Source organism: Aulostomus chinensis, chromosome 7 (assembly GCF_037954235.1).
Source record: "Aulostomus chinensis isolate RoL2024-O1b breed Wild chromosome 7, RoL_Achi_v1.0, whole genome shotgun sequence".
Classification (NCBI taxonomy): Eukaryota; Metazoa; Chordata; class Actinopteri; order Syngnathiformes; family Aulostomidae; genus Aulostomus; species Aulostomus chinensis.
In genome coordinates, this window is record NC_141326.1 from 401,674 (window position 1) to 425,665 (window position 23,992).

Here is a 23,992-nt window from a genome sequence, read left to right on the forward strand (position 1 = left end):
CCATGGTCAACCTGAGGTAACTCTCGATCAGTTTGAGTTTACTGAATGCCCTTTCTCCACCAGCAACTGTAACAGGCAGAGTGCAAAAAAATCCTAAGTGCGATTACAAACCTCTCCAAAAATGCTCTGGAGTTGCATTTTATAGATTGCATTGACCAGATTAGGACGAGTGCAATCAGATGGGAAAGTGGCAGAATACCCTGCATTGAGATGCCTGATATCACACTCACACTGAGGCGTGAGGTCCTTTTTGTATTTGTTGTTGTATCAGTGCTCGGGCCCTGAGAATCGTTCCCACCTACCCCCCCTAGCGGTGCCCATGCATATACATAAATACATGTACACTTATACACATTATATACATACACACATACATATATACACATATATACATATATACACACATTCTACAATTCTACAATTTCATTTAGCAGACGCTTTTGTCGATGTACAACACAAGCAAGAATTCAGACTGAAGGAAAAACCCATAGTAGCGCAAAAGTGCTTCAGTTGTGATTTGGTCACAGGTACTGCCATCTAGTGGCAGAAGAAGTGTCGCCCCACCCCTCCCTTTTTTTTTATATAACAGACATACAACATGACACAACCCAGTTAGTGCTACATAGTCACTAAGTGCTGGGTCTTGGACCCTCTGACTGATTCTACCCCACAGGACAAAGAGGAGCAGAGTCAGGTTCAGTGCCTCAGTGCTCTCTGAACAATTGAGTCTTCAATTGTCTCATAAAAGTAGAAAGGGACTCAGCAGAACGCATAGAGTTCGGTAGTTCGTTCCAACATTTGGGAACAACAGAAGAGAAGAGTCTGGCTAGAGATTTGGAGCAGCGCTGGGCTGGAAGCACCAGCACACACATATGCATATACACACATATATACATATACACACACATACACGTACAGGCAAGGCAAGGCAGTTTTCTTTGTAGCCTGTTTTCCCCACCAGTTTGTCTCCAGGCTTCATGGCATCATAACAACATCCTCTGCCCTCAGACCCTCACATCGACTGAGGAGAAACTCCATAGAAAACCTTTAACAGAGAAAAATCTGAGAAACCTCAGGGTGAGGAGGGGAGGAGGATCCCTCACCAGGAGGGACAGACGTGCAGGAGATGTTGGTACAGACAAGAAAAGAGTTTATAACACAGAATGGAGGAAACATGGAAATGTTAATAACAGTTGAAGAAGGAAGCTTCTGGAAGGGGAGGCAGGGAGAGCAAGCCAGCTTGATGGGGGACTGGATGGTAGACTGGTTCATGGGAGGGGAGGCAGGGAGAGCAAGCCAGCTTGATGGGGGACTGGATGGTGGACTGGTTCATGGGAGGGGAGGCAGGGAGAGCAAGCCAGCTTGATGGGGGACTGGATGGCAGACTGGTTCATGGGAGGGGAACACAGGCCAGTGTTATAGTAGGGGATAAAAGGGGGGTGGGGGGGGGGCGATGCAGGCGGCGGTTGGAGCTCTGGTGGATCAGTGGAAACACAGAGAGACTGCAAGACACCAAGGACAAACTACAAAGTGCAACAAGTAATGGCAATGAGAGGAGAGAGGGGAGGAGAAGAGAGGGGGAGAGGAGAGGAGAGGAGAGGAGGGCTCCATGTAACCTGATGTGTCCCCCAGCAGTCTCAGCCTGTAGCAGCATAGCTATCAATGGTTCAGAGCTACCTGAACCAGTCCTGACTGAAGGCTCTGTCAAAAAGGAAAGTCTTAAGTCTGGACTTAAAAGCAGTCAGAGTGTCTGCCTCTCTAACCCATGGAGAGATGCTGGTTCCACAGTAGAGGAACCGGTACCTGAAGGCTCTACCTCCCAGTCTGTTTTTTAGTGATACTGGGAGTCACTAAAAGACCTGCATTCTGGGAGCGGAGTGCTCTAGTAGGACAGGAGGGACTAATGAAGAGAAGCTAAAGTGGAGAGATGTGTTCTCTCTTCTTAACTCCCGTCAGAACCCTGGCTGCAGCGTTCTGGACCAGCTGGAGACTCTATAGAGAGTTGTTGGGACGTCCTGACAGGAGAGAGTTGCAGTGGTCCAGCCTAGAAGGGATAAATTCATGCACCAGTTTCTCAGCATCACTCTGGGAAAGGATATTCCTAATCTTAGTGATACTTCAGATGGAAGAAGGCGGTCCTGGTCACATGATTTATGTGGGAGCTGAAGGAAAGGTCCTGGTCAAAAACGACTCCAAGGTTCCTTGCAGTTGTACTTGGGGTCAGGGTGATGCCATCTAGAGTAGTGATCTGGTTAGAGAGGTGTCCCTGAGGGGTTTAGGTCCAAACATGATGTCCTCAGTTTGATCTGAATTTAGCATTAAGAAGTTAGAGGACATCCAGGATTTCATGTCTTTCAGGCAGTCTTGCAGATTAGTAAACTGGCTTGTGTCGTCTGGCTCCATCGACAAGTAGAGTTGTGTGTCGTCCTCATAACACTGGAAGTTGATCGAGTGCTTCCGGATTATGTCACCTAATGGGAGCATGTAAAGAGTGAAGAGAATCGGTCCTAAAACTGAACCCTGTGGTCCACCATATGTAACTCTGCTATACTCTGAATGGTCAATATTAACATTAACAAACTGAAACCTATCTGATAAGTAGGACTTAAACCATTTTAGGGCAGGTCCTTTAATCCCAGTTTCATGGTCTAGTCTCTGTAGCAGGATGCTGTGGTCGATGGTGTCAAATGCAGCACTGAGGTCCAAAAGGACAGAGACGAGACCTCTGTTTGAAGCCGTAAGAAGATCAGTAGAGACTCTGACCAGTGCTGTTCCAGTGCTATGGTGTTCCCTGAATCCAGACTGGAAGGGTTCAAAGAGCTCGTTGCTGTGCAGATGTTCATGTAGCTGCTCCAGGACAACCTTCTCAAGGATCTTGGAGATGTAGGGGAGGTTGGATATCAGCCTATAGTTGGCTAACACATCTGGGTCAAGAGAAGGTTTTTAAGTAAAGGGTTGATGACAGCCACCTTAAAGGCCTGTGGCACATAACCTGTGACTAAGGAAAGATTAATTTGGTTCAATATAGAAGTGTTGACTAGAGGGAAGGCATCCTTAAGGAGGCTTGTTGGGATGGGATCCAGCAGACAAGTGGCTGACTTGGAGGAAGTGACTGCAGAAGTTAAGTCTGACAGGTCGATGGGGAGAAGCTGTCCAAGTGAGCACCAAGTCTGGGAGGTGCTTCTATGGGGACTGTAGTCTGTCCTCCATTACTGGCAATCTTTGTTCTGATGTTCACAATCTTTTCAGTAAAGAAAGATAGGAAGTCGTTACTGCTGAGAGTTGGGGGGATGCATGGCTCAACAGCACTATGGTTCTTGGTGAGCCTGCCCACGGTGCTGAAGAGGAACCTGGGGTTGTTCTTATTCCTGTCTATTAGGGATGAGTAGTCAGCGCTTCTAGCATTACGGAGTTCTTTTTTATATATTAATAAACTCTCCTTCCAGGCTTGGTGGACTTCCTCGTGCTGGCTGGAATGTGTCTTCCTTTCCAGTTGTCTGGTCTTCTGTTTTAAGGCACGCAGCTCTGGGCTGTACCAGGGAACTATTCTTTTCTGGTTGATAACCTTCTTCTTCAGGGGAGCTACGGCATCAAGTGTCCCAAGAAGTGCTGCTGCTGTGCTGTCCACAAGATAGTCCACCTGGGTGGGGTGGAATCAGCATAACTGCCCATTATATCACTACAAGATGTGGCAGCAAGCTCTGCTGGAATAAGCTCCTAAATCTAGAAACAGCAGTGTCAGATAGACATCTACTGAAGCGGGACTTTTTCCCAGGTAGGATATAATTTGTTAGGGTAAATTCAAATGTAATTAAGGAGTGATCAGACAAAACGGGGAAGGGAAGATTAATTTAAAATAACATACTCATCTAGAACTCCTGTGTAGTGTCTTGTCCCTGAGTTGAGTGGCGATTGATATGAGCTCAAGGTACAGTATACTCTAATCATCTCAGTCAGCCTAAAACAGATTGAACTGATTCTAATCTGCTGCTCTCACTTAACAGACACACATTCCCCTTAATGCCCCTCAAAATGTTTCATTAATCCTTTGCAGAAGCTGGTTCTCAGAGTTCTTTGACCCAATGCGTGCCCTTTTTGCTCAGAAAATCATCCCTGCAGTGCTAAAAAGCCTCTCACACACAGCTGAAGCAGGTAGTGGTGTGTTGAGCTTGAGAGACAAGTTGCACACTGCTGGGTAAGATTTGAGGACGTGCACTGTGTTGTCTGGGTTGGCAAGGTCGGACTCTAGCTGCTTGGTGTTGTCATGTGCACTGGCTCGGTTGAGGGGGTAAAAGAAGTCATCCTTGTCTGAAGACTGGGAAGTGTCATTCGTACGCACCATGGGTTGATCCTTCAGATGGCTTCTGATGTAGTCGAGGCCTATGGAATTATAAAACAAAAGGGTTCGCTTCCCCATAAACACCACTGTTTATACCTAGATTTATAGATCATGAAATTAGACAATATCTTCATGCTGAAGTGTTTTGATAATTACTGAATTTTCTGTGCAATACAAGAGAATTAGTAAAGGACTGTTTTCACAATAAAAGAGTTACATTGCTATTGTAAGAAAAATCCCCACCATGTACTGTAAATGACAAAAGCTTACCACTCTTCAGGATGCCTTCATCACTTGTCCAGCCAGTCCTGAACTTGGGGACAAGAATGGCTGCAGCAATTAGCTCTGGATCACGGAGCATCTGTCCAAAACGGTTTTGAAGTGCTGCTTGAAGAGCATCCACCAAAGGCCTACATACAGTACCTGGAGGATCTGCGGACCTTCTGAAGCTTATCCTTGAGACAGAAGTAGACAGAAATGCAAGTACAGTCAAACACTTGGTCAAAGGAAAACACAAACAGTTTTGGGTCTCATTCAAGGACCACGGTGGGTCAGTGGCTCAATTGCCAAATAAATTCAGGACCTTTAAAGGTTAAAAACCATAGCAGCCTGGAATGGCATTAAACACTACACAGCATCAATGGCATGGAACGTAATGCAACGTTAATTTAGCTCAGTTACTTACCTCGACGTGCTTTTTCAGATTTGACGACGAATTCTTGTAAGCCAGGAGCTCTTTGATCCTTGGCCTGCACAGGTGACAGTTCATTCTGAGAGAATCGTTCTTCTATCCGAGAAAGGAAAACATTTCCTTTACATTACAGCCATGGGTGAGCTGGACCTGGAATATCGGCTTCATCTGGCTCGTCCGTCTGTGTCGAGTTTACGTCACTGACCACCGCGTGGTTATTATCACTCTCCTCTGTGTCGCTCATGACGCTGTCATGGAAAAATGCCTCTCGTCTGCAGCTTGCTGCTTTGCTTACACGTGTGTGGTGGCTAGTATTGTTTTTCCGGGTTTATAGCCAATGAAATCGCACAATGTTGACCGAGAGCCAATCACAGGCTGGACTGTAGGAGAGACCATGAGTAATGTTTCCTATGATTGGCACAGGAACGAGCCACTGCAGTTTTGTCCGCGTTGGATTATTATTATTATTATTATTATCATTAGATTACGTTATTTGGATCGTTGTCAATCATTGAAATTTAAGTAACGAGCCTGTTTGAAAAAGTAGTGAGTAAAAAGTACAGATACTTGTGTTAAAATGTAGTGGATGAAAGTCAAAAGTATTTTGCCAAAAAAAATACTCAGGAAAGTACAAAGTACGTTAAAAAATACTTTGTTATGTAACAAAAGTAAAAATACTTGGGGACTTGACATCTCTGCTATTTATTTTCATTGCAGGAACACATTGGTCACAAGTGTTTTGTTACATTTTCATTTTTATATCCTGGGTCAAATAAAAGTGCCTTATTGAGAAACAAGCATGTGTTTTTTCTTTACAAATCAAGACAATAATGTAAATTGATACATACCGTATAAACCTCATGGCTGGAAAAAATGCACTTTTTTATTTTTGATTTGTATCTTGAATCTAATCGTGTTAAAATCGAAAATTAAATCAAATCGGGGATTGGGCGTATCATGACAGCCCTAATGTATTCATATATACATACAAACATACATATATACACACACATATACACACATATGTACATACATCAATATATATACATATGTACACATATATACACAAATGCACAGAAATATATATAAAAATACATATATATATATATACATTTATACGTATATGTGTATATGTATACACATATATTCATTCATACATATACACATTTATCCACATATAAACATATATGTGTATATACATATATGTATGCACATATACACACTCATATACACATATACATATATACACATATACATACACATATACACACATATACATATATTTACACATACAAATATAGACACACATATACATATATACACACATATACATATATACACACCCATGTACATATATAGACACACATATACATGTAAAATATATACACATATACATATATAAACACACATATACATATATATAAACACACATATACATATATATACATATATACACACATATACTCGCACATACATATGTAAACACACATTTACATAGAACTTGAATACACCTTACGGTGATACTTGGACACGTCATCATTGATTAACCCGGGGTCACAGGGTGTTTCGGGTCTTTAATAATCATACACCCTCACCCGGGCGACCCAGCCGGGGGTGATCAATCCCCGGCTTGTGTCCAAGTAGCGCACCACGGATGCCCCCTACGGATCCACAGCCACCGCGAGGCCTTTTCTGCAGCCTCGAGGATGTTCTTGGTGGCTCTCCTCAACTGCAGTCCTCTAACTCCAAGGAGTTTGAGCACTCTCTGGAGTGAATGTCCTGCGAAACCTCTGCACCCGATTTTGACTGGCTCGCAGCGGGCTCTCCAGCCATTGCTCCGGTACTCTGTGGTGAGCTCAGAGTATTTGGAGCCTCTTGCACTCATTGGCCTCATCAATCCGGTCCTCCCAAGGGACAGTCAGTTCCAGCAGGACCACTTGCTTGGTGGACTCCGATGTTAACACCATATCTGGGCGGAGTGAAGTGGTAGCTATGTTAGCTGGGAACTTGAGTTGCCTTCCCAGGTCAACTTGGAGCTGCCAGTCACGAGCGGTAGCGAGGAGTCCTCCTGAGGAGTTGGGCTGGTGTTTTGCCTTCTGCCCCGCTCTAACGAAAGTGATTGACTGCTTCGGGGCGACCTGGGTCTTGCTGTTCTGTATCGCTGTGCAGATGGAATCCGCCAAGGATTTAAGAACTTGGTCGTGGCGCCAGCGATACCGCCCCTCTCCTAACGCCTTTTGGCAGCAGCTCAGAATGTGCTCCATGGTGCCCCTCCTCTGGCACAACTTGCACTCAGGCGTATCTGCCAGGCCCCAGATGTGCAGGTTGGCCGGGCTTGGGAGGACGTCGTAGACTGATTGAATGAGGAACTTTGTGCGCAGAGGTTCAGCTCTCCAGAGCTCTGCCCAGGTGAGTTTGCGGGGTTCTGCATGCTCCCACCTAGTCCACGCCCCTTGCTTGGACATGCCGACCATCTTGCTGCAGCGTTCTTCCTCCACCTCAGCACGTATCTCCTCTTGGACCAGTTGGCGCTTCTCCTTTCCACGAGCGTGGTCGTGGCGTGGCTTGGGAAAGCTACCAAGGGCTGCCCTCCCCATTGCCACGGTTCCAACCAAGGTTTTATGCCTCAGCCTTGCCTCCACTCTGCTAACGGCTTCTTGAGCCTGCCACTTCCTCCCGGTCTTGACAAGAATTCCCGCCGAGGTCACCTTGACATCTGCTGAGTCTCTGTACATCATCACCTCTCTGGAGCGGGTGACTTTGAACTCCTCTGGAAGTCCACTGAACGGGAGGTGCAGCTTGGTGGAATGGCCATACAGGGCGATGCTGCTTAAGGACCGAGGGAGCCCCAGCCATCTCCTGAGAAATTGGCTGATGGTCTTCTCTAGTGCCTCTACCGTTGTCATGGGTACCTCGTAGACTAACAGGGGCCAGAGTATTCTTGGCAGGACTCCGTGCTGGTACGTCCAGGCCTTGAACTTTCCTTTGAGACCGGATTTGTCGATGGCTGTGAGCCAAGAAGACAGGTCATTCTTGGTCTGCTGAACTGCTGCTGCACCCTTCAGGGAGCTGTCAAAGATTTTACCCAGGCTCTTCACAGGTGTTTCGGTCACTGTTGCAATCTTGGTCCCTCCCAATGTAAAGCGGAACTGATCGGCCACTTTACCTTTTTTCAGGACCAGAGACCTTGACTTTGCTGGCTTGAAGCTCATCTTCGCCCATGAGATAAGCTGCTCAAGCCCCTGAAGGAGCCACCTGCACCCAGGCACAGATGTAGTTATCACTGTTAGGTCGTCCATAAAGGCTCTTATGGGAGGCTGCCGGGTCCCAGATCTTGACTTGATGATCTTGACTACATATATACACACACATATACATATATATATACACATACACATACATATGTACACATATATACACAAATACACAGAAATATCCATATATAAAAATACATATATACACATAAATATAAACACACATATATACATTTATACACATATATACGTATATCTGAATGTATATGTGTGCATATGTATACACATATATACACTCATATACATATATACACATATACATATATACACACATATATACACACACACCCATCTATATATATATATATACACACACCCATATATACACACACACACCCATCTCTCTCTCTCTCTCTCTATATATATATATATATACACACACACCCATCTATATATATATACACACCCACATATATATACATATATTTACATACACACATATACATATATACACACACATATACATATATATACATATGTACACATATATGTGCATAAATACACAGACATATCTATATATAAAAATACATATATATATACACATATATATACACTCATACATATATACATATGTATACATATATACGCAAATACACAGAAATATCTATAAATAAAAATACATATATGTACACATATATTTAAACACACATATACATTTATACACATATACGTGTATATATGTATATGTGTACATGTTTACACACATGCTTATAGACATATCCATATGTATACACATGCTTATAGACACATATCCATATGTATACACATACTTATAGACACATACACATACATATATACATATGTACACATATATACGCAAATACACAGAAATATCTATATATAAAAATACATATGTATACACATACATATAAACACACATATATATATTTATACACATGTATACGTGTATATGTGTATATGTTTTCACACATGCTTATAGACACATACACACACATATATACATATGTACACATATATACGCAAATATACAGAAATATCTATATATAAAAATACATATATACACATACATATAAACACACATATATACATATGTATACACACATACTGATAGACACATATCCATATGTATACACACGCATACATACACATGCATACATATATACACATGCATACATATACACACACACATATATACACACACACACACACATATATATACACACACGCACAAACACATATATAGTCAATTGTCAAGTCAAGTCAATTTTATTTGTAGAGCGCCAAATCACAACAAAAGTTATCTCATGACACTTTACAGGTAGAGCAGGTCTAGTACCACGCTCCTTCAATGAATTAACACCCAACAATTCTCCATCAGCAGCACATCCTGCAACAGCGGCGACGAAAACCTTCCTTTTAACAGGCAGGAAGGTGGAGCAGACCCAGGCTCAATGGGGACTGCCTTCTGCTTTGACCAGTTGGAGGGAAAGAGAGCAGGAGAGCAGGACAGAGACAAAGACAGAGAATGGAGGAAGACAGATATGCAGAAGGAAAGAGTGGGACAGAGATAAAGAGAGAGAGAAAGGAGGAGAGACTGATGGACAGAGACAAAGACAGAGAATGGAGGAAGACAGAGAGACAGAAGGAGAGAGAGGGACAGAGATAAAGAGGGTGAGAAAGGGAAGAGACTGATGGACAGACGGGGACGTGAGCAGGTGGAGCTACGGGTGGCAGCTGGAGCCTCTTCAGGTCTGGAGCCTCCTCCAGCAGCACCAGGATCTGGGATGAGGGGAGAAGAAGAGGAGTTAGTAACACGTATGAGGACAGGAGGAGGAGAGAGAAGCCCAGTGCATCATGGGAGATCCCAGCAGTCTGAGCCTATAGCAGCAGATCTAAGGGCCAGCCTAAGCAGTCCTGACTATAAGCCTGATCAACAAGGAGGTCTTAAGTCTGCTCTTAAACATAGAGAGGGGGTCTGGGTCCTGGACCGAAACTGGGAGACGGTTCCACAGGAGGGGAGCCTGATAGCTGAAGGCTCTGGCTCCCTTCTACTGTTAGAACTCTAGGAACCAGCAGGAACCCTGCATCCTGGGAGTGAAGGGTTCTAGCTGGATCATAGGGGACTAGGAGCTCTGTCAGGGATGAAGGAGCCTGATTGTTGAGGACTTTGATGGTAGAAGAAGAATTTTAAATTCTGTTCTGAATCTGATAGGGAGCCATGCAGAGAAGCCAGTCCAGGAGAGACCTGGTCTCTGCTACCAGTTCTAGTCAACATGCAGGCAGCAGCATTCTGGACCAGCTGGAGAGTCTTTAGGGACTTATTAGTCCAGCCTGGTAGGAGGGAGGTGCAGTAATGAAGTGACAAAAGCAGGGACTAGTTTTTTCTGCATCCTTTTGAGACAGGATGTGTCTGATCTTAGCGATGTTACGTAGATGGAAGAAAGCAGTTCTAGAAATTTGCTTTATGTGGGCATTAAAGGACAGATCCTGATTGAAGAGAACTCCTAGGTTCCTTACGGTGGTGCTGGGGGCCAAGGTAATACCTTCCAGGGTACCTGTCTCATTAGATAGGGTGTCTCTAAGATGTACACACTTAAAAGACCTTCATCAAGATGTGCATGACAAAGTGCATGTTGTTCTTAGGTGCATGTTGTTAGTTTGTATTGAGTCCAGGGCTCCTATTGATCAGTGTTCAAGAGCCGTATGGCGTGGGGGAGGAAGGATTTCCTCAGTCTGTCCGTGGAGCAGAATAGTGACAGCAGTCTTTCACTTTCATGCTGTTCCTCTGCCTGGAGATGTGCAGTGGAAGATGTTGGCTGTCTATGAAGGACAGGAGCCTGTTCAGTGTCCGACGCTCTGCCATCGATGTCAGGCTGTCGAGCTTGGTGTCAACCACAGAGCAAGCCTTCCCCACTGTCACACCGGCCTGCGCTCCCCTCCCATGAACCAGTCTACCAGCCAGTCCCCCATCAAGCTGGCTTGCTCTCCCTGCCTCCCCTTCCATGAACCAGTCTACCATCCAGTCCCCCATCAAGCTGGCTTGCTCTCCCTGCCTCCCCTCCCATGAACCAGTCTACCATCCAGTCTACCATCAAGCTGGCTTGCTCTCCCTGCCTCCCCTTCCATGAACCAGTCTACCATCCAGTCCCCCATCAAGCTGGCTTGCTCTCCCTGCCTCCCCTTCCAGAAGCTTCCTTCTTCAACTGTTATTAACATTTCCATGTTTCCTCCATTCTGTGTTATAAACTCTTTTCTTGTCTGTAGCAACATCTCCTGCACGTCTGTCCCTCCTGGTGAGGGATCCTCCTCCCCTCCTCACCCTGAGGTTTCTCCCATTTTTCCCTGTTAAAGTTTTTCTATGGAGTTTCTCCTCAGTCAATGTGAGGCTCTGAGGGCAGAGGATGTTGTTATGATGCCATGAAGCCTGGAGACAAACTGGTGGGGAAAACGGGCTCTACAAATAAAATTGCCTTGCCTTCCTCACCAGTTTGTCTTGAGGCTGCCCCCCCAGCACACTACTGTGTACATGAGGGCACTCGCTACCACAGACTTATCTGTAGCAGCTTCCTGCAAATGTTGAAGGATGCCAGGCTTCTGAGGAAGTACAGATGCTACAATTCTACAATTCTACAATTCTATAATTCTATAATTTCATTTAGCAGACGCTTTTGTCCAAAGCGACATACAACACAAGCAAGAATTCAGACTTAATTAAGAAAAAACCCATGGGAAGCGCAAAAGTGCTTCAGTTGTGATTTGGTCACAGGGACTGCCATCTAGTGGCAGAAGAAGTGTCGCCCTCCCCCTCCCTTTTTTTTTTTTTTTTTTTGACAAACATACAACATCACACAACCCAGTTAGTGCTACATAGTCACTAAGTGCTGGGTCTTGGACCCTCTGACTGATTCTACCCCACAGGACAAAGAGGAGCAGAGTCACTGCCTCGGTGCTCTCTGAACAATTGAGTCTTCAATTGTCTCTTAAAAGTAGAAAGGGACTCAGCAGAACGCACAGAGTTCGGTAGTTCGTTCCACCATTTGGGAACAACAGAAGAGAAGAGTCTGGCTAGAGATTTGGAGCAGCGCTGGGCTGGAAGCACCAGGCGTCTTTGGCATGCAGAGCGTAGTGGGCGAGAAGGAGTGTAGACCTGGATCAGGGATTCCAGGTAGGCTGGAGCTGTTCTTGTGATTGTTTTGTAAGCCAATAGAAGTGCCTTGAATTTGATTCTGGCTGCCACTGGAAGCCAGTGAAGAGAAACCAGCAGCGGGGTGACATGTGCCCTTTTGGGCTGGTTGAAGACCAGACGTGCTGCTGCATTCTGGATCATCTGCAGAGGCTTGAATGAGCCTGCAGGGAGGCCTGCCAGAAGAGAGTTGCAGTAGTCAATGTGTGAGATGACAAGAGCCTGAACCAGAAGCTGTGGGGTGTGTTGGGTCAGGAAGGGTCTGATCTTCCTGATGTTGTAGAGGGCATAACGGCAAGACCGAGAAACTGAGGCCACATGAACCTTAAAGGTCAGCTGGTCATCAATCATGACACCCAGGTTTCTGGCTGAGTTTGTGGGCACAAGTAGGCTCGAGTCAAGTTGGACAGTGACCTGAGGCTGAACAGATGGACAAGCTGGAAAGACCATGAGTTCAGTCTTAGAGAGATTCAGTTGAAGGTGGCATTCCTTCATCCATGTGGAGATATCAGCCAGACACGCTGATATACGATCTGAGACCGTTCTGTCATCAGGTGGAAAAGAGAGGAGAAGCTGAGTGTCGTCAGCATAACAGTGGTAGGAGAAGCCATGGGAGCGGATCACTGCACCAAGTGAGGTGGTGTACAGAGAGAAGAGAAGGAGACCAAGCACTGACCCCTGAGGAACCCTGCTCTGTGCCTTCTTGGACAGTCCAGTTTGTCATCCAGCTGTACTCCCAGGTATCTGTAGGTGTGAATGACCTCGACAGTCTCCTTTGATGGTAACAGCCTCAGGGTGTGGCCTGGTTCTTCTTAAGCCCACCACCATCTCCCTGGTTTTGGTGGTGTTGAGGAGCAGGTGGTTGGAGTCACACGATGTGACCATGTGTGTCTTAATTGTCTATTTGATCTTGTTTTTTGCTTTCATATTCAAAATAAACACTTCAGTCAATCCAAATTAAATCAAAATACAATAGAAACAATAAAGAGTAAAATGGATAAAACATATAAAATTACACAGAGCATTAAAAAAAGTGCAGCCGAGGGCAAATGCACAGCTCAGTGAGTAATATCAAGAAATAAGTTCAGCTTTCTTTTTCCTCCAGCGAGCTGCCTCCCCGATATCTGCTGGTATTGTGTTCCACAGTAAAGCTGCCTCTTCCTGCTTTTGCTGGAAACCTCCATTAATCCAGTAGCAGATGAACACAGTGTTCTTCAGGCACATAACTGGCTAGGGAGTTACTACTGTAGCTAACTAGGGAGTTAGCAATGGAGCTAAGGAGAAAGTTAACAATGTAGCCAAGTAGAAAGATAGTAATGTGGGTAACTAGAGAGTTAGCAATGCAGCTAAATAGGGAGTTAATGATGGTCGTTTCCCATGAAGGGTTTTGTATGTGAGCAGGAGGACCTTGAAGTCTGCTGTAAACATTGCTGGATGTCAGTGTCGAGCAGCCAGAACTGGACTTCTGTGTTTCCTCCATATGGCTCTGGTTGATAGAGACTTGCAGGTTTCTCAGTGGTTTTCATTCACTGGGGGGTCATTAGTCTAGCCTGCGTGGGATGAAAGCATGATTCAGTTTCTTAGAATCTTTTTGACCAATAAGTGGTCACACTTCTGCTATTTCATGATCTAAATACGATTGAAGACAAACTGCAGGCTACCAGGATTCTATGAAATAGTCAGTCTTCAACCATTTTAATAACCATGAAATAAAAGAAGCAATATATTGTCGCAAACAAGGCAAAGACAAGTGCAAGTGTAAATTTTGTGTCCCAAAAGGCCGAATGCTCTTAGTTATGGAGGTAGAAAGGAGACTGAAGAACGTGACCCAGGAGCTCTCTGGTGTCCACAACTTGACAAGAAGGTTCTCCTCCTTTGTGATTGTAGGAATCGCAATAACCCTGTTAGCATGAATATTGGCCTCAAGATCGAATGAAGTCAAAGACATTCTTTATTCTAACATTTATTGCCAATTTCCTCACTGAGGGATGAATAAAGGTTTATCTTATTTAATGTTTTAAGGATGCAATCTTTTCACATAATATTCTAATAGTGTTAAATGTTAAAGACATTCCAAGATAAAATCTGTTGCCTTAAAAAACATTTTTAGAATGTTCTAAGAGAGTGAGTCCTACCCTGAGGGGATCATTCAGGGCACCAATCACAAGTTCATTTCAGAACAAAAAAATCCTTCCAAGGGAGCTGTTTTTTTGTTTGTTTGTTTGTTTTTAAATTAAAACATGTTTTTACATCACTTTATGTTCAAGATTTGTGACTTTGCGTGATTTTGGAGACAGTGACAAGCATGATTTTTATTACATGACATTTGCCCAGAAATCCACATGACTGCTACTCAAGCAGCAAAAGGAGCTTGACAGGCAGCCTGGGGGGTTGGAGGAGGCACCATTTCCATGGTGTCTGATGGTTCAGCATCCATATGAGACGGAATAGAACTTTCACTTGAGCCTCATGTATGGACCTGACCCTGGATAATAGCTGCACTTGAACTTGATGTCAAGTCAAGTCAGTTTTATTTGTGTGGCGCCAAATCCCATCAAAAGTTCTGTCCTGACTCTGTCCAAGTAGAGCAGGTCCAGCACCTCCCTCCTTCAATGAACCTCCACCCAACAATTCTCCATCAGCAGCACATCCTGCAACAGCAGCCACCAGAACCTTCCTTTACCAGGCAGGAGGGTGGAGCAGATCCAGGATCAGTGGGGACGGACGTCTGCTTTGGTAATAATTCCTTCATGTTTTAATTTCCTTCAGGGCTCCAGTTTAGAATACATCCTTACAAAGTATCCCTTACATTGCAATACCTTCAGTGTACGAAGAAAGAACTGAGTACTATGGACAGAGAGGGACGTGCTATGGTAGAGACGTCATCAACCAGGACTCACCAGAGACTGAATACTTGTTTAGGAGCAACAGAGATATTCAATTCATGAAGCGAGCTGACAAATGGATGCAGTAATTGGTTCCTGTGTTGACCAGGCAGTACTATAGTACTGCAGTACATGCTGAAAGGTTATATGAAGCAATCAATGCAGTTCTAAATTGGTATTGATTGAACATAGTGAAAAACACTGCAGGATCACGCACAGCTGAGTGGTCGACGTCCTCTGAGGTTGACGAGTGTGACAGGGTCACATGCTTGGCACCCTGTTATTAACTCACTAGTAACTCATCTTTCACTTTTGTGAATATGTGAACAGGGTATATGAAAAGAATAGAACCTCCACACTTTTACACATTAGCTTCATTATTCATTCATGTTTTATATAGATTCTTATTTACAAGCACACTTTTTTTAATTTAAAAAAACACTTCTGATTAAACAAGGATTTTGTTGACAACAGCCTTTTAACTGTTTCAAGCAGAATATTCATTTGACATTTTTATGATCATATTCCTTGAAAATGTTATCCTCCACATCCTGGCCTTTGGCCTGCGTTGTTTAAGGGTGAGCGAAGGAACATTGATTGATCAAATACCTCAACATGTATTTGGACAATCACAAACCAACACAAATTATTTGTTATCCAAAATATCATATTACAGTAAAATCTGGGAAAGAAAATAACTCATAATTATTCACCAATAACTAGTTTTCATTTACCACAATGTAAAGGACAAAGGACACATCTCACACTCAGAGGAGTCGCAACATTTGTTTCCCAAACAAAAATCTTGTTTCAAACTCTGCTTCCTCATTTGCTGCTGAATTTGAGGCTTAAGACGAGCGTTGGTATCCCAAGATACCGGTATTTGTTTTGGGTTCCTGGTTCAATGCCAGTTCTGTAGGGTTAAAGAGAAAAATCACGAGTTTTGATTTGTCTGCATTCAACTCAAATTTCAAATCGTAGAGGTTCCATTGAAGGGTATCCAAAGCTGTCTGAGACTTATGGTTCCACTGCTGGTGCTAAGCAGTATAAACTGTATCATCAGCACTGCTGAAGAGTCAGAACATCTCAGCATCAGTTCATCTTGAAGTTGTGACCTTCAGAATGGGTAAACAGGCGTCATATTGTCTTATACATGGTTGAAACATTTCCTCCAGACATTTTTGTAAATGTGCCCTCAAGTGATGAATTAGTCTCTAAAGACTCTCAAGCTTCCTTAATAACAGTGTTACAACATCTGACTATGTTGGAAAAACAAGGACAAGAGGTGGATAACTATGTATCCTCTCCTGTGCTAAAGCCAGTGTCATCTGCAGGCTAAAGCACCACGAGCTCCTTAAAAGAAACACAACAAGGAAGATGTGGGCTTGAAGAATTTTAAATTCTGTTCTGAATCTGACAGGGAGCCATGCAGAGAAGCCAGTCCAGGAGAGACCTGGTCTCTGCTACCAGTTCTAGTCAACACGTGGCAGCAGCGTTCTGGACCAGCTGGAGAGTCTTTAGGGACTTATTAGTCCAGCCTGGTAGGAGGGAGGTGCAGTAATCCAGCCTGGAAGTGACAAAAGCAGGGACTAGTTTTTCTGCATCTTCTTGAGACAGGATGTGTCTGATCTTAGCGATGTTACGTAGATGGAAGAAGGCGTCCTGGAGATTTGTTGAATGTGGGAGATAAAGGGTCCTGGTCAAAGAGAACTCCTAGGTTCCTACGGTGGTGCTGGGGGCCAGTGTGGTGCCATCCAGGGTACCTGTCTCATCAGATCAGGTGGTCCTCAGGTGTTTGGGCCCAGCACAAGAACTTCAGTTTATCAGAGTTTAATAAAGGAAATGATGGTCCTCCATGTTTCCTGTCCTTCAGACAGGCCTCCAGTTCAGTCAGCTGGTTTGTTCCATGTGGATCATTGATGAGTTCAGCTGAGTGTCGTCTGCATACCAGTGAACATTAATGGAGTGTTTCCTGATCATGTGACCTAGAGGAAGCAGGTCCAGGGTGAAGAGGACTGGTCCAGGCACAGAGCCTTGTGGAACACCAGAACTGACTGTAGTGGTCTCAGAGGAACCATCATTAACTAGTACCAACTGAGATGACCTAGTAAATATGACCTGAACCAGTTTAGTGTGGTTCCTTTAATACCAGTGACAGGTTCCAGTCTCTGTTGAAGGATATGGTGGTCAATGGTATCAAAGCTGCAGACCAGCACAGAGACCAGTCCCTATTCTGGTACCAGGAGGAGGTCACTGGTACCTTTGACTAGTTCTGTTTCTGTGCTAGGATGAACCTGGAACCTGACTGAATCCTCCAATCAGCTGTTGCTTTGGAGAAGTCACAGAGCTGTTTAGCAGCTGCTTTCTCCAGAACCTTGGAGAGAAAAGGAAGATGTGATGTTGGTCTGTAGTTGGTAGAACTTCTGGATCCAGGCTTGTTTTTTGAGGAGGGTTTAATTCCTGCTACTTTAAAGGACTGAGGGACGGAACCAGATACCAGCGCCACATTGACCATATCTAAGAGGGAGGGGCTAACGAGGGGAGAGGGTCTTGGAGCAGCTTAGTTGGGATGGGGTCAAGGAGACAGGTGGAGGTTTAGAGGAGGACATTATTGAACTGAGCTCATGAAGGCTGATGGGAGAAAAACTATCCAAGTGTGTGTCTGGTCCTCCAGCTGCCTCTAAGGGTCTGGGTTCTAGGGGCCATGTTGTCAGCTGATGGCAGCAGGAGAAGAAGTTTCTCTCTAATCAGGAGAATTTTGTCATTAAAGAAGTCCATGAACTCTTTGCTGCCCAGGGAAACAGGACTGCTTGGTTCAGTGGAGCTGTGGCTCTCTGTCAGTCTGGCTCCAGTACTGAAGAGGAACCTGGGTTGTTCTTGTGTTCCTCTATTAGTGCTGAGTAGTCGGCTGCTCTGGTTCTACCAAGGGCTTTCTTCTAGGTTCTAAGGCCATCTTGCCAGACTACATGTGACTCCTCCAGTTTGGAGCAGCTCCATCTTCTCTCCAGTTTCTGGTTTCTTGTTGAAGCTGTCAGGTTCCAGAACCGTATCAAGGTGCTTGTTTCCTTGGATTCATAGTTTTCTGTTTTAGTGGGCCAGTAGAGTCCAGAGTTGTTGCTAAGGTGCTGCTGCTATATGGATAAAATGATCAGTTTGGGAGGGACTAAGGTGGACAACAGCGCCCTCTGTTACAGTGGGACATGACACTGAATTTAGCACCAATGGAACCACTTCCTTAAATCCCTCTATGTTTAAGAGCAGACTTAAGACCTTCCTTGTTGATCAGGCTTATAGTCAGGACTGCTTAGGCTGGCCCTTAGATCTGCAGCTATAGGCTCAGACTGCTGGGGATCTCCCATGATGCACTGGGCTTCTCTCTCCTCCTCCTGTCCTCATACGTGTTACTAACTCCTCTTCTTCTCCCCTCATCCCAGATCCTGGTGCTGCTGGAGGAGGCTCCAGACCTGAAGAGTCTCCAGCTGCCACCTGTAGCTCCACCTGCTCACGTCCCCGTCTGTCCATCAGTCTCTCCTCCTTTCTCTCTCTCTTTATCTCTGTCCCTCTCTTTCCCTCTGTCTCTCTGTCTTCCTCCATTCTCTGTCTTTGTCTCTGTCCTGCTCTCCTGCTCTCTCTCCGTCCCCACTGATCCTGGATCTGCTCCACCTTCCTGCTGGTAAAGGAAGGTTCTGGTGGCTGCTGTTGCAGGATGTGCTTGCTGATGGAGAATTGTTGGGTGGAGGTTCATTGAAGGAGGGAGGTGCTGGACCTGCTCTACTTGGACAGAGTCAGGACAGAACTTTGGTTGGGGTTTGGTGACACACAAATAAAACTGACTTGACTTGCCTCAAATCCAGGTGTGGCCTGATCATACAAACATCTGGAAACTACAGTTTTCGTGAGTGGAGTGTAGTTGATCAGTCCAAATTCCAAAGTGATTGATTGGTGGTCTGATAAAAGCGTTCGTTCTGTGGAGACACAACCAGATGTTCAGCTTCAGTTCCACATGTTAGGAGGAGGTGGAGGTGTGGTTGTGACAGTGAGGGGTTCATGGACAAACTGATGGACACCAGTTGAGTCTAGAAGAGAGAGAAATGCAGTACCAGACTGTGGTTATCAACATCCTCATGAATACTGAAGTCTCCTCCAATCATGACTTGATCTGATTTAGAACTAAACTGGTAGAAACTCTGAGAATTCAGATCAGAATCCAGAGTCAGGACCAGGAGGACAGTCCTCAATAATCAATCAGAGAGGCTGGAGAGTTTCCAGGCTGGAGGAGACAAACTGAGAATCAGGCTTTCAGATGAATGGGAACTTCTTCTGGTTTGGGATTTATTCCTAAACTGGTGTCAACAATGGCAGCAGCGCCACCTCCTGGACCAGAGCCTGGAGGAATGTGAGTGTTCCTGTGACTGGAGGAGTGGATTCATTCAGACTAGCATCCTAATCATCACCAGCCAGGCTTCAGTGAGACTCAGCAGGTCAACACAACTGTCAGGTATCACTTCATTCACTGGTTCTGGATATTCCTAATCTTAGCGATACTTCGCAGATGGAAGAAGGCGGTCCTAGTCACATGCTTTATGTGGGAGCTGAAGGAAAGGTCCTGGTCAAAAATGACCCCAAGGTTTCTTGCAGTTGTACTCAGGGTCAGGGTGATGCCATCTAGAGTAGTGATCCGATTCAAGAGTGTGTCCCTGTGGTGTTTAGGTCCAAACATGATGACCTCAGTTTGATCTGAATTGAGCATTAAGAAGTTAGAAGACATCCAGGATTTCATGTCTTTCAGGCAGTCTAGCAGATTAGTAAGCTGGCTTGTGTCGTCTGGATCCATCGACCAGTAGAGTTGTGTGTCGTCCTCATAACAGTGGAAGTTGATCGAGTGCTTCCGGATTATGTCACCTAATGGGAGCATGTAAAGAGGGAAGAGAATCTGTCCTAAAACTGAACCCTGTGGTCCACCATATGTAACTCTGCTATACTCTGAATGGTCAATATTAACATTAACAAACTGAAACCTGTCTGATAAGTAGGACTTAACCCATTTTAGGGCAGTTCCTTTAATCCCAATTTCATGGTCTAGTCTCTGTAGCAGGATGCTGTGGTCGATGGTGTCAAATGCAGCACTGAGGTCCAAAAGGACAGTGACGAGACCTCTGTCTGAAGCTGTAAGAAGATCATTAGAGACTCTGACCAGTGCTGGTTCAGTGCTATGGTGTTCCCTGAATCCAGACTGGAAGGCTTCAAAGAGCTCGTTGCTGTGCAGGTGTTCATGTAGCTGCTCCAGGACAACCTTCTCAAGGATCTTGGAGATGTAGGGAGGTTGGATATCAGCCTATAGTTGGCTAACACATCTGGGTCAAGAGAAGGTTTTTAAGTAAAGGGTTGATGACAGCCACCTTAAAGGCCTGTGGCACATAACCTGGGCCAGATTTCTAGAGATGAATGTCGTCTCTCCTAATCAGACCAGGTCTCCCCCAGAAAGTTTTCCATTTATCAAAGAAGCCCACTTGGTTTGCTGGATGTCACGATCCCTGTCTCGTGTTTCCTGTTTTATTTTGTAGTCATGTCCTGTCTTCCTGACCTCCCTCCTGTGATTACCTCATGTGTCTCACCTGGCTGATTGCACCACCTGTGGCTCGTGTTTCCTGTGTATTTAACCTCTGTGTTTCCCCTTGTCCTGGTCGAGTCATTGTCCTGTTTCTGCACGTTTCATTGCAAGGTTGCTGTCTTGCGCCACGTGTCGGTGTTGTGTTGTAAGTCTTCAGTCACAAGCCGCCAGTCTCAAGTCTCCAGTCACGAGCTGCTAGCCTCCAGGTTTCCCTAGTCTCAAGCCTCCAGTCTCTTCAATAAACCTCTTTTGTGCACCCTCCTTCCCCTCATCTGCATTTGGGTCTAAATCCCCTCATCCCTCACCCTGCCTCATGACACTGGACACCACCTCGACAGCCAGCAGTTGAACGACGACATGCAGCTAAACGCCATCGCTGGTCCTATTAGGCAGGGGTCTAGAGACACTGCGGAGTCCGACATTGTCTTCTCAAATGTACACAATGTTAATTTTGGTGACCTCCGACTGGGGTAGTCGGATTTTCGCATATATACGTCTACTTTTAGCCAGCAGTTTCAAATTTGACTCAACTTCGCCCCCTCTGGTCCCTGGAATACACTTGACTATGGTCGCCGGTGTCACTAATTTCACGTTTCTCTGAATGGAACTTCCAATTACCAGAGTGTTTTTCTCAGCGGGTGTGTCGCCGAGTGGGGAGAACCTGTTAGAGACGTGAAGCGGTGGTTTGTCACTGACAGCAGGCTTCTGTTTAGGACAATGCTTCCTTCGGACAGTCACCCAGCCGCCCTGGTTGGTCTGGAGCGGCCGCAGGAGCGCTAGTCAAGACGAAAGTAGAAACTAAGCTAAGGCAGACCACACCAGTTCACCCGAAGGTGTGTTGTGATAACTGCCCCATATGGAGAGGGCACCCAAGGAGTATATGAAAGGAAGAAACTGTTTTATGCTGACCTGGAAGAAGAACACTGAGCGTCAGTCACTCTATCTGCAGCCTGTTTCTTAGAGTGGCCTCAATAGATACAAGTTCTAAGAACACAAATCTCCTGCTCACAAATTTTCTCTATGAAATATTCAGGTTATAGTAAAATAATGGTATACATAGTAAATAAGTTGTAACAATTGTAATAATAACAAGACTAACTGCCTACTACAAGCCCTCTGGTGTTCGTGGGAGCTCAGCCTTTTAAACATATATTGGCGTGGGACATTGGAAACAGCTGGACTGGTATTATGAGTGTAAACACAGAAACCTCCTGATGAATGTTTGTCCCTGGCAGGTGGTCCAGCTGGTTCGTGATCCACGTGGCATCCTTGCGTCTCGTATTGAGACATTTCGGGACACATACCGTCTGTGGCGTCTGTGGAGGGTGACCGGCCGACGACCCCACAATCTGGACCTGGGACAGATCAACACAGTATGTGAAGACTTCCGCAGGTCTGTGTCCACTGGCCTGGCCAGACCAGCCTGGCTCAGGGGGAGGTACATGCTGCTCAGGTGAGAAGAAGAAGACCTGATATGGTCCATATACAGAGTGTTGTATCTTTATTGACAGAAGATGTGAGGAACTGGCTTTAACTGGAAACACTGGGAACATTGGTGATGCGGAATTTCCAGCCCCACCCTTCTGTTACAACAGTGAAGATCCTACCCACATACTTCATTCCGGGTAATTTTAAAAAAAGAGAAGACTTGAAGACTTACCTCTATGTCTTTGCAGTTTGATCGGACCCTATTGACCCATTGATCACTTTGAATATGCCATGAGAGGAAATGGTCAACTGTGACAACTGGGTTGTTGAGGTTCTTCCCATATATCCCCCAGTCATGGAGAGGCCTGTAGTCTCGGTGGTATTAAATGTTAAATAACATTTAACCTCATGTAACTGTTGGTGGTGAAAATGCAATGTCGTGGTCTGAACAGAAACAGGGTTTAATGGCAATGCTTGAACTTCATTTCGGGAGTTTGGTCACGGAATCGTTCTCTAAATTTCATCATTCATACAAGTTTGGACTCTCAATCTCGTGTCAGTGAGTCCTTCATGTTGTGGGGCAGACAGAAATCTTCATCCCCACTTTTCCAACCACTCAGTATCCAGGGTCAGTCTGTGGATCAGGCCCATTCTGTTAAAACTGGAACAGAGAGAGACACACCTCTCTGTCCGTCTGTCTGCTCTCCTTCTCAGTCTTACTCTCGACATTTCATCCTGGTACAACTGTCATCCAAGCCAGAAAAATCACTGGTTAACCCCAAATTCCTCGAGATCAGTGATTCCCAACCTGTGGGCCGCAACCCATTTGTATTGCAAGTGGGCTGCCAAATAATTTCCACAATGGTATGATTTTTGTGGGGATGGAAATGTAATTATATACCGTAAATTCCGGACGATAGAGCGCACCGTTATATAAGCGGCAGATGCTTATTTTAGGGAAAAAAATCAACTTTGTACACGTATAAGCCGCACCAGTAAATAAGCCGCGGTGCACGGCGGAAACACCTCGGCCGCCCGTTCTCGCGTGTTGACCCAGTCTTCCAGAGCGTTTTCAAGTCCGGGCCATCTGCTATTATGACCTCTGAAAGCTTTTGTCGTCTTTTTGCATTGGGTCAGTTCGTCATGTTGCCACCTCCAGCGTCTCACCATCGATTCGTTTATGCCAAACTTACGTGCTGCAGCTCTATTTCCGTCTGCCACCGCCAGATTGATTGCCTTTAACTTGAAAGCTGCATCATAAGCATTCCTTCTTCTGCTCTCCGTCTTGAGGGTGAGTACAAATGACTGAAAATATCGTGTGATGCTCTTTTTACACTGCACCGCGGCATGGACTGGACGCTCCAAGTACAGTACTTAGGGAAATTACCATAACATTTGACTAGGAATTTCCCCAAGTATGGTACTTGGAGCTGCCATCAGGAACAATAGGGAATTACTGCCCACTGCTGCTGCCCACCACACCCCAGGGTGAAGGTAAAATCCTCGTATAAGACGCACCGGAGCATAAGCCGCAGGGCATAAGTGTCGAAAAAAAGTCACGGCTTATAGTCCAGAATTTA

General features: G+C 45.1%; 1 protein-coding gene across 3 annotated transcripts in view; it reads left to right on the top strand.

Annotated features, from left to right (window-relative positions):
* Window positions 1–23,992, top strand: part of LOC147258110 (carbohydrate sulfotransferase 1-like) — a 73,241-nt gene that overhangs the window by 42,296 nt on the left and 6,953 nt on the right. For all 3 annotated transcript variants that reach the window (XM_086207980.1, XM_086207981.1, XM_086207979.1), the window contains exon 6: window positions 22,220–22,437. In XM_086207980.1, the coding sequence (XP_086064106.1) occupies window positions 22,220–22,437 (218 nt within the window). The remainder of the gene's footprint in view (window positions 1–22,219; window positions 22,438–23,992) is intronic.